This window comes from Alligator mississippiensis, chromosome 16, assembly GCF_030867095.1.
Source record: "Alligator mississippiensis isolate rAllMis1 chromosome 16, rAllMis1, whole genome shotgun sequence".
NCBI lineage: Eukaryota > Metazoa > Chordata > Crocodylia > Alligatoridae > Alligator > Alligator mississippiensis.
In genome coordinates this window covers 14,955,338-14,972,908 of record NC_081839.1, presented here as the reverse complement: position 1 = coordinate 14,972,908, position 17,571 = coordinate 14,955,338, and the positions used below count along the sequence as shown (strand labels likewise).

General features: G+C 56.1%; 1 protein-coding gene and 1 long non-coding RNA gene across 2 annotated transcripts; both read left to right on the top strand.

Annotated features, from left to right (window-relative positions):
* The first annotated feature begins 376 nt into the window (after positions 1-376).
* LOC132246450 (uncharacterized) lies at positions 377-5,509 on the top strand. The gene is made up of 3 exons (XR_009457739.1): positions 377-482; positions 1,572-1,722; positions 3,168-5,509. It is a non-coding gene; the product is annotated as an uncharacterized LOC132246450 (long non-coding RNA).
* A 2,182-nt stretch (positions 5,510-7,691) lies between these two features.
* On the top strand, positions 7,692-16,337 carry LOC132246443 (maestro heat-like repeat family member 5). Its single transcript, XM_059719565.1, has 13 exons — positions 7,692-7,792; positions 8,413-9,364; positions 9,901-10,400; positions 10,800-10,909; positions 11,251-11,373; positions 11,751-11,833; positions 12,210-12,315; positions 12,417-12,512; positions 13,029-13,136; positions 13,573-13,708; positions 14,047-14,147; positions 14,881-15,033; positions 15,267-16,337. Exons 3-13 carry the CDS (start codon positions 9,902-9,904, stop codon positions 15,408-15,410), a joined length of 1,659 nt encoding a protein of 552 aa, XP_059575548.1. The 5' UTR covers positions 7,692-7,792; positions 8,413-9,364; position 9,901; the 3' UTR covers positions 15,411-16,337.
* Positions 16,338-17,571: the final 1,234 nt, after the last annotated feature.

Sequence of the window (17,571 nt, the reverse complement as noted above, 5' to 3'; positions counted from 1 at the left end):
CGGCACTGCTGTGGATCAAAGCAGCTTTTGCCCCTGGCCCCGCACGCCCTGCCCCTCCTCCTGGAGCCCCGAGGAGCGAGGCCGGGCGGGGGTGGCCGGGGGGAAACTGAGGCAGGGTCCGGCAGGACGGGAGCCGTGTGTGGGGCGGGGGCGGAGTAAACGGAGGCAGGGGAGGCCGAGCAGGACGCTGCAGGGTCCGGGGCAGCCGGGGCCCTGCCTCAGTTTCCCCGCGGAACAGCCCCGCCCCCCGGGTCCTGCGGCAGCCAAAGGGTTAACGCGGGGCGGGGCGGCAGCAGGAGTGACGATGAGTGCCGTCCAATGACGTCACGTGTGTGACGCCATGGGCGGAGGCGGGACGCTGCAGCGGGGGGGGGGAGGCGGGGCAGTGCACGGCTCAGGGGCTGCGGGGCAAGAGCTGGGGGTTGCGGTGCAGCAGCTTTGGGTGCAGAGTGAGGCGCATCGGCCTGCCTGGGCGGGCAGGGGTGCGGTGAAGGGGCGGGGCTGCGAGTGAAGGGGCGGGGCTCCGGCATGGGCGGGGCTGCGGGTCGGGAGCGCGGGGCACCGCGGGGCTGTGCGGGACGGGGCCTGCAGGCCCGGGGTTGGTTGGGGGAGACTGAGGCTGGAGCTGGGGCGGGAGCACTGCTGGGAGCTGTGGGGGGTCTCCCCGGGAGCGGGTGCAGGGCTGAGGGGTTCAGGGGAAACTGAGGCAGGGACTGGAGGGGTGTCTCCTGGCCTTGGAGCAGCCCCGCCCCCTCTGCGGGTCCTGCAGTGGTTACTGCCACCAAAGGGTTAACGCGGGGCGGGGCGGCAGCAGGAGTGACTCCCACCTGAGGGTCTCTGATGTCACCTGGTGAAAGGAGCCAGGGCAGCTGCGGGTGGGCAGTGCGGGGCAGCAGCAGGGCTGGGGGGCAGGGGCTGCGGGGGGCGTGCGGGGCAGCGCGTGGCCTGGCGGGACATGGACTGCGGGTGGGGAGTGAGGGGCTCGGGGTGGGGGGGCTCTGGCAGGGCTGGGGGGCAGGGGCTGCTGATGGAGACGGGCAGGGGCACAGCTGGGGAAGCAGGGGTCAAGGGTGAGGGGCAGTGGCAAGGTTTGGTGGGGCAGGGGCTGTGGGTGGGAGTGGAGAGGTGCCGGGCGGGAGGCCCCACTGGTGTCTGGGGCTGTTGGGCCACGCTGCACAGGCCAGCCCTGCCTGGCCGTGGGTGGGGGCTGTGGGGTGCGGGGCCCAGAGCAGGGCGGTGGGGGGGCGGTGGGGGGGCTGTCCCCTGTGGGTGCTGTGGGGGAGGGAAGTGGGGGCAGTGGAGGCACCTAAGCGCAGGGCCCTGGGCCGCGCTGGGTGCAGGCAGGGGCTGCAGGGCCTGGCAGAGGCCGGGCAGGAGTGAGGAGGGGGGGTTTGGTTGGGTGTTTCTGGTCCGTGCAGCCTGTGCGGGGCAGGAGGGGAGTGAGGACGACCCCGAGGCTGCTGTGCGTGGGGACAGTTGGTCACAGCTGGGCAGACCTTGGGGCAAGGGCAGGGGCATGGTCCCGTGTCTCCCATCCCGTGGTGACGTCCCTGCTGTCTCCTTGCCCGCAGGCCCCGCAGACCGGACGCTGTGGTGCGGCACCGTGTGTGAGCGTAGGGGAGCGAGAGCCCAGGCCCTGGTGCGGGGAGGCCTGTCCTGGTGGCTGTGCTGGAGCCCGTGGCAGCCGTGGCCCTTCCCTTGGCAGCCCTGCTGCAGCCTGAGGTGAGGCTGGGGGATCAGGACCCAGGGGGGCATCAAGCAAGGGATGAGGGGGCAGGAAAGGTCCCTCACGTTGTCCTTCCTGGGATGGGCTTGGGGGTGTCCCCACGGTGGTCGGCACCACAGGCAGTAAAGCAGCAGCTGCAGGAGGAGCTGGTCCAACGGTGGGAGACCCGGGGACAGGAGACGATGCAGACCGTGCAGCCCCCTTCCCTAGGCCGATTCCCTCAGAGACCCCCAGCTGCACCGCGGATGAGCTCCCCGCCCCAGAGACCTGGTGTCAACACTGCCAGGGCCACCGCTACCTAGAAGCCAAGGGGCCGCGGGACGTTTGGAGGCGCCTGAGGGAGCTGTGTCTGCGCTGGCTGTGGAGGCCAGGGGAGAGGGAGGAGTGCCATGTCCCAGCCAGCACAGCAGACTGCTTCCCTTCAGTTTTTCTTGTGCCGTTGCCATTCCCTTGTTCTCCCTGGGACTCTTGCTTTCCTCCTTCAGCTCCCTCCATGCCTCTTCAGTGACCTTCAGGTGCAGTGTGCCACATCGGCCACAAAACTGAAATCCTGTAATATCAACCCTGGGGACTCGCCCTGCTCTCCTAAGTGAAAAGGTCACATAGGTTTCCCACTTCTGAGCCTCTCTGTAGCAAAGGGTGCTCACACTGAGCCCCTCAAAATCTATACCTTAGGACGCTAGATCCTTTCGAGGGAGCCAGGGGTACCACACCTATCAGCACCATTAGGTGGGCAAATCTGATTCGCAAGATGCACCCAGAGATTTCAAACAGAAATCCAGAGTTGTGGTCTTTGAGTTCTTTGCAACAGAAAACTGCTGGGTTTTTTTTTTCAGTAGTTAAAAAAGAGTGAAAATGAAGAGCTGATGTTTTCTGAGGGGTTCCTCTGATTGATCCAGGTTGACAACCACTGCATTCGCTACCTCTGTAGTGACCATTTCTGCCAGTGCTGGAGCAGGGTCTGGGCTAGATGGACCGTGGGTCTTTTCTTCTTATGCCCCTTTCAAATCCCTGATTTTGGAGCTTCTTAATTGCTTCCATCATGTTTATTTTTTGGTTGCTGATGGCAAGCCCCTTCCCCATTTTATATGCACACCTCAGCTCCCTACTCTTGCCCCGCAAGCTTCCTCCCCTCCCGAGTACTGCATGCACGTGATGTCAATGTGTTAATGCATGAGGGAATGTAATCATGAACTACCAGGGCAGAGGAAGATCTTAGGTGAAGAGAAATGGTATAACAAATAAAGTGAACGAATGAAAATACATACTCTGCAGTCCATATTGTTCTTCTAACTAATAATATACATGAACAAACTGCAGAAAGATCTTGGGCCAAGCAGAAGGTCTCTGAAACATCATCAGCATGAGTATATGGCAGTCATTTACTGTAAAACCCCACAAGTAGATGGCACCTTGTTTTTAATGCTTGTTCTATTTGCAGATGTACAAGACACTTAATCTTCATATTGTTCTGCTTGGAACTGAGACGTGGACAGAAATGGACATTTACTCATTGGCTGGACCATGCTTTTCACTTTTTTACTCCATGGACTAGATAGTTCCTTAAACCCTGCATACACTTTGACCGTGCACAATTACTCCTGTAAGGTACTCTTTCATTTTCATATGACTGTAGATCAGGCTTGTCCAACACGCGGCCTGCCAAGCCATTTTATCTGGCCTGTGGCAGCAGCACCGCTGCCGCAGAGCACAGCCGCAGTGGCAGCGCACATTCCTCCACTTTTATGAAAGCTTTAAAAGGCATTTTCATTTATGTAACCAAACTTGCTGTTTCCAATATTGGGATGTTGTGGTTTTGCATCTGAAATGAGGAGAGTTCAGACTTTCTGTGCCTGCAGAGCTGGCTTTGTTTCTTTGAAGGAATATAAGAACTGCCCCACCACGCTATACAAGCCGTCTCTCTAATCCAGGGCTGTCAAAAATGCAGCAGCATGGGTCCAGCCTTCGGAGCCATGTGGTCTGGCCTGCGGGTCTGGGTCCTGGGTGGTGGGGTGAGCAGTGGCAGCATTAATATCCACAGCTTCGGGAGTTGCCGCTCGTCCCACTGCCAGATTCCCAGCCTCGTGGGCTGGATCCAGAGCGCAGCGCTGTGTCGCGTGGCCTGCAGGGCTGCTTGTGGACCAAACGTGATGTCAGGACAAGCAGCGGCCAACGTGGCTCTAGGAACCAGAGCAATTAATGCTGCTTGACCCACCACCACACTTCTGCCCTGTGAGCAGCCCTACAGGCCAGATGACGCGTCTCCACTCTGGATCCAACCTACTCCGGCACCCCTGGGGCAAGGTGAACGCGATACCCCTGCTTTAATCCAACACTGAAGATCACTGGACATTTCTGAGGGAAGGGCAGGACCTGTGCAGTTATGAGTGGCTTCTTCCTAAGGAAATGGTTACTTTTTAATCCCCACTTAGATAACCTTGGGTTATACCCTAAAGCAGGCTTGTCCAACATATGGCCCGAAGAGGGCCGCTTCTCGTGTGCTGCTGGGGATGAGAGGAGGAGCCCGGCCGGGTCTGCACCGGCCAGCAGAAGCGGCGGTGGAGCCGTGTGCCGCTCGGGACGGGACAAGCCTGCACCGGTCAGTCCCGAGCGGCACGCGGCTCTGCCGTCGCTTCTGCTGGCTGGCGCAGACCTGGCCGGCCTCCTCCTGTCCCCGGCAGCACATGGGACGCTGGCTTCAGCTGCATGCTGCTTTTCCTGGCCGGTGCCGACCCGGTTCTGCCCAGGCGGGTCCTGCAGCACCGTGTCAACCCAGGCATGCATGCCTGTCAACGAGCACTTTCTGTCTGAGCACTTTCGTCCCTTCGGTGGGCTCATTCAATGCTCTCCCATTGCATGACATGACAGTCATTGTCATTAGTTCTCCCCTTTGTACATTGAATGAAGTTGCCAAGCTGCTGGGGACAAAGAGGGACAAGACATAGCAAAGACAAGACGTAACCAAGAAACCCCCAGAGCAATATCTCACTGCTTGGTCACATCCAGGTCCCTGATGGCTTCAACTAACACGACCACACTCACCGCTCCACACGCTAAATAGTTACAACAGATTGTTATTGCACCATCGACCATGTGTTAATATTACTAATTTCACTAAGGTACGAAAATCCACTAACCAAAGCAGTAAGGCAAGTGGTAATAATGTCATGTCATGTCATGTCACATACTTCCCTGAATGCCTGTGCTGAAATGTCTAGAGGTAAAAACAATGTTACTATATAGCCAACCTCTTGAGCACCTCAGCCTTCAGGAAACAACAATCTATCTCCTAACTGCTAAAAGATTTAAAGTGGCCTTCGCTATACGTATAACTGACTAATGACACCTAATTAAAGACTCCTTGTACAATTAAAGTAAAGAAACCCTGGATTTGGCTTCTTCTCAGGTAATTAGCCCAAGAGTCCTCCTCTTCAGTAACAGGGGTTGTGAAGGCTTCTCAGGTGGAGGGGCAGCTGCCTGCTAAACAGCCTCACAAAATGGAGGGGACGCTGCCTCTTGGCATCGCACAAAATGGAGGGGAAGCTGTCCCCTCAGCAGCCTCACAAAATGGAGGGGATGCTGCCTCTCAGCATCACACAAAATGGAGGGGACGCTGCCTTTCAGCATCGCACAAAATGGAGGGGAAGCTTCCCCCTCAGCAGCCTCACAAAATGGAGGGGAAGCTGTCCCTTCAGTGCCTCTGGACTCCAGCAGCTGTATCTCACTACCACAATACGGCACAACTAATTAAAGAAATAATAAATAAATAGACACAGAAACATCTTCTTCAAGAAATCGTCACTCTCTCCCTTCATGTTAGATCAGGACAAGATTGTCATTCCATGTGTCTGAAGGACAAATGAAGCGTTTCTCCTTTCCCTCCAACTTTACAGGAAAAGTTGTGCAGTATTTCAGATCATATTTGACACCTGATATATGAAGCACTTCCCTTAATTCTTTGCTGCTCAGCTGTTTCAAGAAAGCTGGAAATAGTGAGATTTTATGAAGGGGAGGAGGGAGGAACCAGGAAACTATAGGTCAGTTCGTGTCAACACTATCCTTGGGAAAACTCTAGAAAAAGTCATTAAGGATCACATTTATGGGAGCCCAGCAGGGGACATGATGCTGAAAGGAAATCATCATGGATTCATTGCAGGCAGATCCTGCCTGAATAACCTGGTTTCTTTTTATGACCAGGTCGCAATATGCTTAGACGCAGGAGTCGAGGTAGATGTCCTCTACCTAGGCTTTAAGAAGGCCTCTGACACCGTATCTCATTCTGTTCTCGTAAATAAACTGAGCGGCTGTGATGGAGATGACTACACGGTCAGGCGGGTGGCAAATTGGCTGAGGGGTCGCACCCAGAGAGTGGTGGTGGACGGGTCGATATCGACCTGGAAAGATGTGGTCGGTGGAGTCCCGCAAGGCTTGGTCCCTGGACCGGTGCTATTCCATGTCTTCATCATTGACTTGGACGAGGGCGTGGAGAGCACCCTGTCCAAGTTCACAGATGATACCAAATAACGGGGCAAAGTTAACACACCAGAGGGTAGGGAACGGATCCAGGCAGATCTGGACAGGCTGGAAAAACGAGCAGAAAGAAATAGGATGCAGTTCAACAAAGACAGGTACAGAGTGCTGCACCTGGGCAAAGAGATCCACCAACCCACGTACAGGCTGGGGGATGACCTTCTCTGCAGCACAGTGCCGGAAAGGGAGTTGACTCCAAGACGGACATGAGTCGTCAATGTGACGAAGTGATCAACAAGGCTAACCACACTTCATTATGCATTAGGAGGTGCATGACGAACAGGTCCAGGGAGGCGATGCTTCCCCTCTGTGCCGCACTGGTCAGACTACAGTTGGAGTACTGCGTCCAGTTTTGGGCGCCGCACTTCAGAAGGGATGTGGACAACCTCGAGAGGGTTCAGAGGAGGCCGCTTGTATGGTCAGAGGCCTGCAGGCAAGGCCCTACGAGGAGAGACTGAGGAACCTAGATCTCTTCAGTCTTCGCAAGAGAAGGCTGAGAGGTGATCCTGTGGCTGCCTATACGTTCATCAGGGGAGGGCAGCAGGGAAGAGGACACGCTCTATTTACGAGGGCACCCCCTGGAGTAACTAGGAACAATGGCCACAAATTGACGGGGAGTAGATGTAGGTTTCAACTCGGGGTTTCAAAATAACAGGATTGTTAAACAGACAACACACTACACAGCCCCATGAAGTTATTGGTTCACACTCTCTCTCTCTCTCTCAAAATGGCAGCAGGAGAAAGAGACTCAGTGGAAGGGCTGGAGTCCAGGTGGGGAAGAGAAGCAGAGTGCAAGTCCCTGGTGGAAGAGGGGGCAGGGGGGATAGCTGCCTATCCAGGCTGGGAAGGGGTCCTTGTCTAGTAGGTGTTGTCCAGAGCAGGGTTGCTACTAAAATGAAATGCTGAAGCTTATCCTATGTCTTAGCTCACTTATACATATCTATAGGGAATGGTGGGGGGGGAGAAATGTCAGAAACGGTTAGGGAAGGGGAGGGAATGCATTTTAGAAGAAAAAAAGAAAATCTGGGGGGTTTGCTACATATTAAAACAAACAGACACGTAAAAATTTTGTTCAAGGAATTGTGATTGTCTCTCTTCGTGTTAGATCAGGACAGGATTTTTCCAGCTCCTTCCACGTGTCCGAGGGAGAAAAGAAACATTTCTCCTTTCCCTCCAACTTCACGGAAAAAGTTGTGGAGTATTTCATATCATATTTGACACCTGATATATGAAGCACTTCCCTTAATTCTTTCCGGCTCAGCTCTCTATCCCTTAGAAGTAATTCACTTGGGGGTCAACTGATGTGCTCGCAGGACCGCGGGCCACCGGGGAGCGTGCAGCGTGGGCGAAGGAGGAAATGGGCGTGGACCTGGGGGCGGGGGAGCCTGGGGGGAGGGGGAGGGGCCTGGCGGAACTCATCCCTGGGCGTTGCCGCGGCAGCGTTCGTATCATCGCGCCGGCGCCGGGGAACGGCAGTCAGTTGCAGTCGGCGGCCGGAGCGGTGCTGACGGCTGTTCTCCATCTGGAGAGGAGCGGGTAAGTGAGGGATGGGGAAAGCTGCCCCCTCTTCTGCCACAACATGAGGTGAGCAAGGCTTGCAGACAGGACTCAGCAACCCCTTCCTCAGGCAGCATCAGCCCTGTTCAGACCATCCCATACACACCATTAGCCGAGCCCTGTACCAGCCTGCTCTCAACCCTGCCACAACACACACCTAACACCCGAACCTTGACAGAGGTGAAAGAGGGGAAGCACGGCAGTCAGTGTCCTGCCTCTACGAAATGTTGTCAACGTACGCTCAAGAGGTCTGACGTAGAGGGCCATGCCCCCCGTGGTTAAATAGGGCAGCCAAACATGAGCGCCACGTTAGGATCACACCTCAGATTACCAGGTTGTGGCTCCAAAGGATGCAGTTTCGTCTAGGAAATGTTTGTCTTCCTTCCTCCTCCTGCCTGTCACATCCTCAAACTCACCCATGAAACTATTAGCTAACAGCGTAGACAGCTCCTAACATTGCAACCCACAGAAGTGTCGCTCAATCCCCACCCTTCTTCACTGATCGCACTGAAGGATTCACTTCCTTCGTTGCCCCACAGTCAACAGATGCAACTATTTCAGACAAATCCATGAGAATGAAAGACACCTTTTGTTGTTAGTGATTTTCTTGGTGACCGTCGCCGAGTCCCAGGAGAGCCTGTTCCAGAGGAGGATTTCTTTCCTGTCACCTTTCCCCTGCACAAGCAGCTGAGGATCAGGTAATGAGACAATGCACCCTGAGGCGCAGGTGGTTGTGAAGCTGGCATTGAAGCAATGGTCTTTTCTGACTTCAGGTTGGGGATTACTAATGTTTTCTCCCAAGCGCGTGAGCAGTGCAGAGGAGCCCAAGTCACTCTGGAGGCCAAGCCCTGAATAGCACATGATAGGAATTGCTTGTGCTAATTTAACCTTGTCTGTGTATTTTATTTTTGATTCAGACCATCTCTGCCTGCCCTGGTGACTCCAGGCTGCCAAATCCTTCCTGCTCCAGGTCCCCCTATCCAGCCAGGACGGATGGCATCTGGCACCCCACCAGCATAGAGGCAACAACAGTTGTTGGTTAAGGAGATATCATGCTAGATGTACTTAGGGTGCAGAACATGGGTACAGGCCTAGTCGGGAAAAAAGGAACTGGGTAAGAAAAGGTAGAGGGAGCGCGCCTTTTGAGAAGAGAGGCCAAGAGCAGACATGAGGGGCAATGGACCTGTACAACTTTATCCAGTTTTGCCACCGAGGGCTGTAAGGGGAAATCAGGGAGGGGCAGTTATGCCTGGGAGAGAGCAAGGGAAGGGGGAAGGGGGAGGGATGCAGGAGAAAGGGAAGTGTTTAATGTGTTTGTAGGGGAAGGGGCAGTGCACGACGGCATATTCCAACAAGTCTCCTAATACATGGCAGAGTCCCCTTCCAGGTACAAGACACATCCACCTAGCTGCATCTACTGAGGCACCCAGCAGCTGCAGAGACTCCTGGGAGGCAGGACCCGTTGAGGCCAAGGACCACAGAAGAAGGCGAGGAACCCAGCCAGAGGGACTGCAAGACTCTACCTAGCAGTCCGCCAGCCCTCCAGGGCAAGTGAGTGGTCTGCAGCCTGTCCCAGCCGCCTTCCCATTTCTGGCCAGGGAGGAGCAGCTGTGGGCGGGAAACCATATGCCCAGAAGTGATGACATCTCCTCTGGGGCTCTCCAGCACCATCATCAGTGTGTTTGCAAACATCCCCAAGGAGTGGAGGTTCCAACACTTCCCTTGCCAGGGGCCATTCCCCCGGCCACGTGTCCCGGGGGGCCCAAATCTGTGGAGTTTCTGAGTGCTCACAGCTCCCAGAAAAGGTGCCCTACTTCCCAGGATGTATCCTGAGTCCCAACGTTCAGTCCCCCTGACTTGAATGAGGAGAGCAGGCAAGGGCAGGAGGAGGGAGTTGTTAGTCCAAACTAACTGAAGGTCTCTGGTCCTGAGCCAACAGCTTGCAAACCTCTGACAGCCAATAGCTGGCACCCAGTATTTAGGGGAAAGCATGGGATGTGGGGGAGTCACCCAGCTCGGGGAAGGGGCAGACAGACAAGTAGGGAGAGACAGCTTTGAACCCACACTCCTAACTGTTTCTGTGTCAGGATGGAGAGGCTGAGGCAGATCCTCAGAAAGAGGACGGCAAGAATGGCCCCGGGACAGGAGAAGGACAGGAAGAAGCCTGAGGAGGAGGAGCAGGGCGGCCACCACCAGGCAGAGGCTGCATCAAGGAAGGGCAGGTGGTGGCACTGTCTCGTGGGCTGGAGAAGAAGGGCACCTCCAGCAGCCACGGAAGAGCAGGGAGAGGAGCCAGTCAGGCCCCGATGGAGGTGGCCCAGGATACAGCTGGGTAGGAAGGGCCCAGCACTGCCAGAGAGCCAGGCACAGCCCCCGCGCAGCTCCAGCCCCAAACACAGCAGCCAGGACCCCAGCGCTGAAGCCCAGCCGAAGGCCACTCCTCACGTGGCTTGGGAGGAGAAGCCAGGCTCCCCAGGGCAGGAGCTGCACAGGCCCTGGTTCAAGCTGGGCTCCAGCTCCTCCAGGGAGGACAGCGACAGCTCCCAGGAGGCTGTGGGCCTCCAGCAACATGCTGCCACCGCCAGAGGTGAGGTGACACCCAGACGTCCTGTGCAAACAGGGCAGTGACCCCTGAGTGCGGTGAGTCGCTCTGTGATGGGGCCGGGGGATCCCAGGCAGAGCAACAGCCTGAGTGACAGGAGACCTCGTACCCCCAGTGTGGGCCACAGACATGGTCCTGGGTGGGGAGCGGGAAGAGGGAGCCTTGTACGTGAGGGTCCCCAAATCTCCCAGAGGGGCAGGCACCTCCCTGGGGTGCTGGGACAGGCGGGGCCTGAGGCAGTGCATGGAGAGGGGCCATATAGCACTTGGGCAGCCACGGGGCCATTTCCTGGGCTGCAGGAACGTGGACACACCTCTCCTCTGCATTGCCCCTCTGTTTCCCCTCAGCAGCAGCAGGCATCACAGTCTCTCCCTCTCCCTGCAGATACAGTCCTGCCCTTCTACAAGGCAGAGGAAGAGCAGAGGGAGGACTTCACCTACCTGGAGGAAGCCGCCCTCTCAGTCATCCTACGGCACCTCCAGAGCACGGACCAGGTAGGAACATCCCAGAGCTGGACCAGCACCAGCACCAGCCCGTCCACTCTCCCACCATGTGGCCCTCTGGGGAGGAGGAACCGAGTGAGCCACAGCCTTTGATGGGCACGTGCAGCCCACGTGGGCTGGGACCCTCGTCGGGGGTGCTTTTGTCCCAAACAACGTGGGGACCCCTCCCCACAGAGACCCCATCCCTGTGCCAGACCCCATTTGCCCAGGAGGAGATGTGGATTGAGAACGGGGGATACCACCAGATCTGAGCCCCACGCTCCCCTTGGGAGGGCAGGCAGGTTCCTGGCTATGAGCCGGCCTTTTCCCATTGTAACTTATGGTGTATGCAGACTGTGAATGAGGGGCTCACTTTCCTCCGTGCCGTCCCCACGCTGTGCCTGGCTACAATGAAGAGGGGCGAGGACACCCTAGAGCCGCCCTGCTGCAAAGCGGCACTTGTGGAGAGGATTGTGGTGAGTTCAAAAGAGCACTGGCTGCTTCGGGTCAGAAGTTAAGCAGCCAGGAGAGGATGTGTGAATGGGGACTGGAGTGAAGAGGTGAGGGCAGGTGTTGCTAGGTGTGTGGATAGGGGGTAGAGAAGCGGGACATTGTGGGGTGAACGAGTACAGGGTGGTAGGGGAATGAGAGGGCTGGAGGACAGATGTGGGAGCGGGTGGGGAAACCGGGTGACCAACAGGGTGTTCATGAGCATGTCGGAGGGAAGAGGAGAGCCGTGTTCAGTGAGGGCGGAGGAGAGAACTGGTAGGGGGGGCCCAGGTTGGCGGTGGCATCCAGGTGCCCCAGGAGCACTGTGAGGTCTCCTTCTCACGCTCCCCCATGCGTCTCTCAGGTGCTGATTGACAAGCTGTCCGACTGTGAAGAAGAGCCCAGCACCATCCTTCCTTACAGCATGGCTGTTGTTTGCATCCTCAGGTACTTGTTCACTTGCCCAGCTGCACTAACTGCAGCACTGCTCAGCTCCAGAGATTTCCCCTGGTTTGCCGACGAGGTGGGAATATGTCCTTTCCCCAGGTTAGGTACTGAGTTTCCCTGTAATGATGACACAAGGGCCTTCAGCAAAGGGCCGACAGTGTGGATACTGTTGGAGGGTCAAGGATCAGTGGGACGGGCAACACAGGGGTCAGTGGGCCAACCCTGACCCTTGGGTGCTGGCACACTTCAGCCTTCCTTGAGGTTTCAATTCATATTGTCGCCTCTGGGTGCCTATTTCCCTGTCGAGACCTGCCCACATCAGAGCCAATGCCAGCCCCACAGAGCTCCATCCAGACAGGCTCCTCTTTCCTGACAGCAAACTGAAGCCAGCCCTGGAGCCAGGCCTGGAATCGCGCCTCCTCTACATCGCCCTCCACAAGACCTTCCTGATGGCCACAGGGCACAACAGCCAGCACATCCAGGTACCTCTTTCTCTCACCGCACAGTCCCACCAGCCATCCCCTGGCAGACATGGCACAGGACTTTCCAGCACTGACCCTCTTGGCTCTCTGTCTTCTTCCAGGGCATGCAGCGGATCAGCGTGGAGTACCTGGAGGCCATGCTGAGGTGTCTGCTGGCAACTGCCCCCAGCCTGGCCAGGCTGCAGTTCATCGGGCAGGTGAGCACCATGGGGAGAGGCTGGGTTTAGGACGGGGGCAGCTTCAATGACCTGTGCACTGCAGGAGCCGGTCCTCAGAGAAGAATCCCTGGCTCCTTCCTTGAGACAAGAGTCTGGTGCAAGTTCACCATGCCGATCCCTCAGGGATTACCCACAGAGTGGAGGATGCCCCTTTGGATTTGGCTTTGGAGCCTGGCATGGATACAGGATTTTGTCTCCTTCCTGTCATGCTGTCTTTGTTCAGGGAGGAGAGGAGCAGCCCTGAGACAGAGTCTGGTCCCAGCTTTAAGAGACAAAAACCATCCCTGAGATGCAGAGGGAGGGGTCGGGGCTGGGAAAGGGCGTTTGGGGGCAGGGCCGTGCTGGATGCAACAATCCCTTCTTACAGAGTTTGGCCCCCTGAGGCTGATGTTTTACCCTGGGCTTAAAGGGTCAGCACTCAGGCGGGGGTGGGGGTGGGGATCATTGGTACAACAGGAGCACGTGTCCACTGCCATGAACTTCTTCCACCCACAGCACTTGACCTTGTGGCTCCAGTTGGAAGATAAGAGGGACAGAGCCACAGCCATCAAGATCACCACCAGCCTGCTCTGCTTTGCAGTCTCCCTCCTCCCACAGTTTGAGGTAAATGAGCCTTGTGTCAGGTCCTGACTTTAGGCAGAGGCAGGGCTGGTGAAAAAGCCTGTGGGATAGCAGTGGCAGCAGTAAGTGCGGGATAGGAGAGAGGATCCCTGCATGGCAGAGTGAGGGCTGGGAACTGGCTGTGCTTGATTCAAGGGCTTGTGCTCCTGGCTAAGAGCCCCTGTCTCAGGAGAGGGCAGCAGCTGCCATAGAGTGCTCCAGGCAGATTCATGCCTGTCTCAGGAGCCCTGCTGCTCCTCCTGGAGCAACAAATGCAGGGAGTCCTCAGGGGGGCCCGCTCCTAGACCCTTGGCTCCCTGCTGTATGGCAGGCAGAGAGATTTATTTCTCAGGCTTCAGGAGATGCTCACGGCCCAGAGAGCCTGAGGTGATTGCCGGTCAGACATAGATGGACTCCCCTGTCCTCTGCCTTTCCTTAGGACTCGCCCAAGGTGCCCCTGGTGGGTGACCTGGTGGCCCTGCTGGGTCTGTGCATCAGCGACCCAGTGGAGGAGATCAGCCGCCAGGCCAAGGAGGGCCTCTCCCACCTCTACAAGATCTTGATGCATCAGAAGGGTATGGAAACCTTGAGTCCAGCTGTGGGAATCTCCTAAGAAAATCAGCCTGTCCAGGGTCTGCAAGCTGGGAAGTTGACATAGGGGGAGAGTTCACGGAGACATGAGGGCAAAGTGGCCTCAGGGAGGGCAGGAGCAGTAGCCTTGAACTCAGGGGAGGGACTGTAGGGTGTTACGTAACCCTTGGGCTACAGCCTGGCCTCAGTGAGATCGGGAGGTTCCGCTCTTAGACATCATCTGTACCATGGCACCAATCCCAGGGTCTGCAGTTCAGAGCGCTCACATGTTTTCAGTTCTGAAGCCAGAACAGCAGCTCTGACCAGCCTCTCTCTGTCCTAGGGCAAGACATCCAAGAGGCACAGGAGCTGTGGCCCATCAGCCAGCACCAGCACCACCTACACCGAATCCTCCTCTACATCGATCTGGCCACAATGGGAGAGGTAAGGATGCTCTGCCCATTCTGTACACCAGCTCAGGGGATGGGGCTGTGTTTCCCTGGAATACCTGCCTCCTGCCTTCAGGAGGAAGGCTCTACCTTCAGCCCACAGCACCCTCTGTCAGGCTTAGAGCGAGGAGCAAGGGTGCATGGTTGTATGTCCGAGTCCTAGCCGCGTCCATGGTTTGTATGTCTTGCATGGTGTCATGCTGACGTGGCCCAAGGACAATCCCCTGGGAGGGAAGTTACTGCAGGACCCCACTGTCCCTCCCTGACTGACACTGGAGGTCCTGAGCTGGGCAGCTCTGACCTGGGGCTGGCAAGCAGCCAGCACACACCCACCATTGCTCCAGCAGATCCTTGCAGGAAGTCCCATTCTATGCAGAAGCGCAGACAAGCTGTGCTCTTCTCTCCACAGTTAAAAAGCAGAACCACCCTCCCCTTGGGTTTCAGTAGGCAGCACTGTGAGCTTCCATCCCAGGCTACTTGACAGCCCCATGTGAAAGGCAGGGAGAAGGCCAGGGCAGGAGAGGGGAACAAGACCTGAGTCCTCCTCTCCTTATCTGGACTTTGCATCCGCTGAGAGATTTGAAAGGCTGTCGAGTAGAGTGACCTGCCATGGCTCCAGCCAGGCTCTCATCCTCCCCACAGCCCATCAAAAGGGCAACGCATTCCAGTTCCTTGACGGGGAGCCTGGCTCTGGGATGCAACAATGCCTTGTGTCCTGTGGGTTTCAGGCCTTCAGGAAGATCCTCTCCGAAGACCAGAGGAGAGCATTTGCACAGAGGGCACTGCTGGGGATCCACCATGTCATGCTGCACGTGAGCCAGGCCGGGGTGGTTCTGCTCTATGCCATCCTGGGGCAATCTGGTCACCTGACGGGGGCAGAGGTGAGCAGCATGGTTGGATTCAGGAAATGAGTGGCAGGACACACTCTCTCACTTCTAGCCAAGGAGAGGGTGATTTCTGGGTAGGGAAGCTAAAGACGGTGTGTGTTTGGTGGGGGACAACGCGTCTGGTAGACATGTCTTTGGGCTGGTTTGGGATTGTGCTGGCTCCAATGTCATTACCTGACTGTCCCTGGTGGCCCTGGAGTCCCTGACTGGTTTCTGTACCCTTGCAGGAGAAGGAAATTCCCGTCAGGGTACTGAGGAAGCTCCTAATCCTGAAATGCTTCCATCAGCTGCCCAAAGAGCTGCAGAGGCACAGTCATCTGGAGAGTGCCTCAAGGATCCCCATCTCTCCGCAGCAGCGCCATCCATCCTGATGCAAGCAAAGGCTGGGTGTGAGGCCACGGATGCCAACTGCGAGGCATGGGACACGGTGTAGGGGAGGTCGGAGCCGTGTATACAAGCCCTAGGTATCAGTGTGTGGCAGGGCACTGCTAGTGCCTGCCACTTTCAGGGCTGGGTCAGGCATCCAGCAAGTGCCTGATGGCAGCAGTCATTTTGACAACTTTTTATATAAAGGCTGCAGTCTGCTGCTGCCAGCCGAGGCAGAAACATTGCCTCGCTGAGCTGCAGCAGGAACAACCAGGCGGTAAGGGAAAGAGCTTATGGGGATGGCTAGGAGGCTCTTGGTCCTGGGCACGACCGAAAACTGCACCCTGCCGGGAATGGGTGGCCTGGTGGGGCTCCTAGTGGCGTGGGAGCCCCCAGGAAATGCCAGGCCAGTTACCACCCCGGTGAAAGGCGGGTCGGGGCGCCTTAATAACCCCAGCTCCCACAACCAGGTGGGTAACCCCATAGTAGTCCTGAGACGGCGGACCCCTGTGAGAGAGCGGACTAGATGCTCACAATCCTGACTTGAGGCACCCTCAACTGGTCAGTGCTGGGGCCAGGACCAGAAGGGTCAAAAGGGCCAGGGGCCCACTGTGAGGGACGCCCAGAGCCAAGGGCCTGGGGTTTCTAACTGGCCTTGGAGGGGAGGCCAGGGCCTGTGTGGCCAAAGGTCCCGGGGTGTGGGGCACACCTGAGAGGGGGAAGAGTGGAGGGAGGTAGGCAGCCCAGAATGAGGGCGGAGTAGGCCGCCTGATTGGAAGGAGCCAGTTGGGGTCCAGACTGGAGGATTATGGGGCCCAGGATGGGGCCAAAGATGCTAAGAACTGGGATGCCAGCTGTGAGACATGAGCTGCAGCATAGGGGAGGATTTGGAGCTGCAGATAACATCCCCAGGCATTCGGGCAAGAAATGGACAGCCTACCTCTTAATTAAGACCATCCTTTTGTATTGCCATGGTGTGGCAGGAAAGAGAGGCGGGCGCTTAGCCCAGAAAAACTTGGGCAGGAAGGGCCTCCTGTTACACAGTGCAAGTAAATGGGCAGCTTCCTGCCATGTTCTCATCTTTCATCTGTATCATCAAGGTTGTGGCAGGTGAGGGAGGCGGGCAGTTAGCCCTGAGACAAGTGGGTGAGTCAACGATTTGACCGGCCCCAGGATGCCCACTTTTTACCAGTGGACAGGAGGATTAAGGTTCAACCAGACTGACCAGCAGCACTGGTGTTGCGGGGGACTCCTGCTTGGGACACCCCTCTGAATTTGGTTGGTGTTTGCGAGAGACGCACTGAAATTAGATTAAGGGTTCAAAAACATAAAAGGGATTGCTTTAGGACTAAGAGGAACATGAGAATAAAGAGGATAAAGAATGATAATGACAAGGCAGGTAAACAATGGGAAGCACACACAATAATACCGATGCAGTACTTTACTAAATATCACAATCAGCTGGAAGGCCCAAATGAAATAACAGGAAAATGGAAAATGGCATCAAGGAAGCAGACAGTTAAGAACAGGGCAGAAAATTATGGCATCCAGAGGATGAAACCAGTCTGTCAATCCAAGGTGGTTCAAATAGTTTGGAAGGTCACCTGGGACTGGGTTGTTCAGCTCTATTGCCTCTCACCCTCCATGTGGAGCAGAGATTACACTCACCAGTCTCTTAGAATCGGATGCAGCCAGGCACAGCTCTCCCACAACTCCAATCATAGCACCTTTGCCAGTGTAGTGAGAGAACAGCTGCTGATGAGTCAGGCAGTTGTGTGAACTATCCGAGGCCAAAGTACCCTTTATAGAACCTACCTGTACGGCATGTATCAAGAATGGAATCACCTTACTACGTCTTAGAGCTCATCATGTTGTGAGAAACTGGTTATCAACTTTCAATATTGAGATTGGGCAGTAGGCTCCACATGTTAAACCTTTCTTTCACTTCTTGAGTAGACAAATAGATAAAGCTGTTCTTGCTTCTCTAGACAGAATTCCATTTTCAACTATTTCACTGTACATAGTTTATAATAATTGTTGCCAGACTTTTCCGGAAAGTTTTCTAAAATTCAGATGGAAAACTGCCAGAGCTTTCTCCTCTCTAAGAAATGCAGCACCTCCGTAACTTTCTGTAACGTGATCTCCTTCTCTAGTTCAATTGCTTGA

Bases quoted from the DNA above. Each gene is read 5' to 3' on its own strand.
- LOC132246443 (XM_059719565.1), top strand. From the start codon at position 9,902: ATGGAGAGGCTGAGGCAGATCCTCAGAAAGAGGACGGCAAGAATGGCC. The intron at 12,513-13,028 runs GTGAGCACCATG...TTCCACCCACAG, and splicing joins GGCTGCAGTTCATCGGGCAG to CACTTGACCTTGTGGCTCCA. The intron at 14,148-14,880 runs GTAAGGATGCTC...TGTGGGTTTCAG, and splicing joins ATCTGGCCACAATGGGAGAG to GCCTTCAGGAAGATCCTCTC.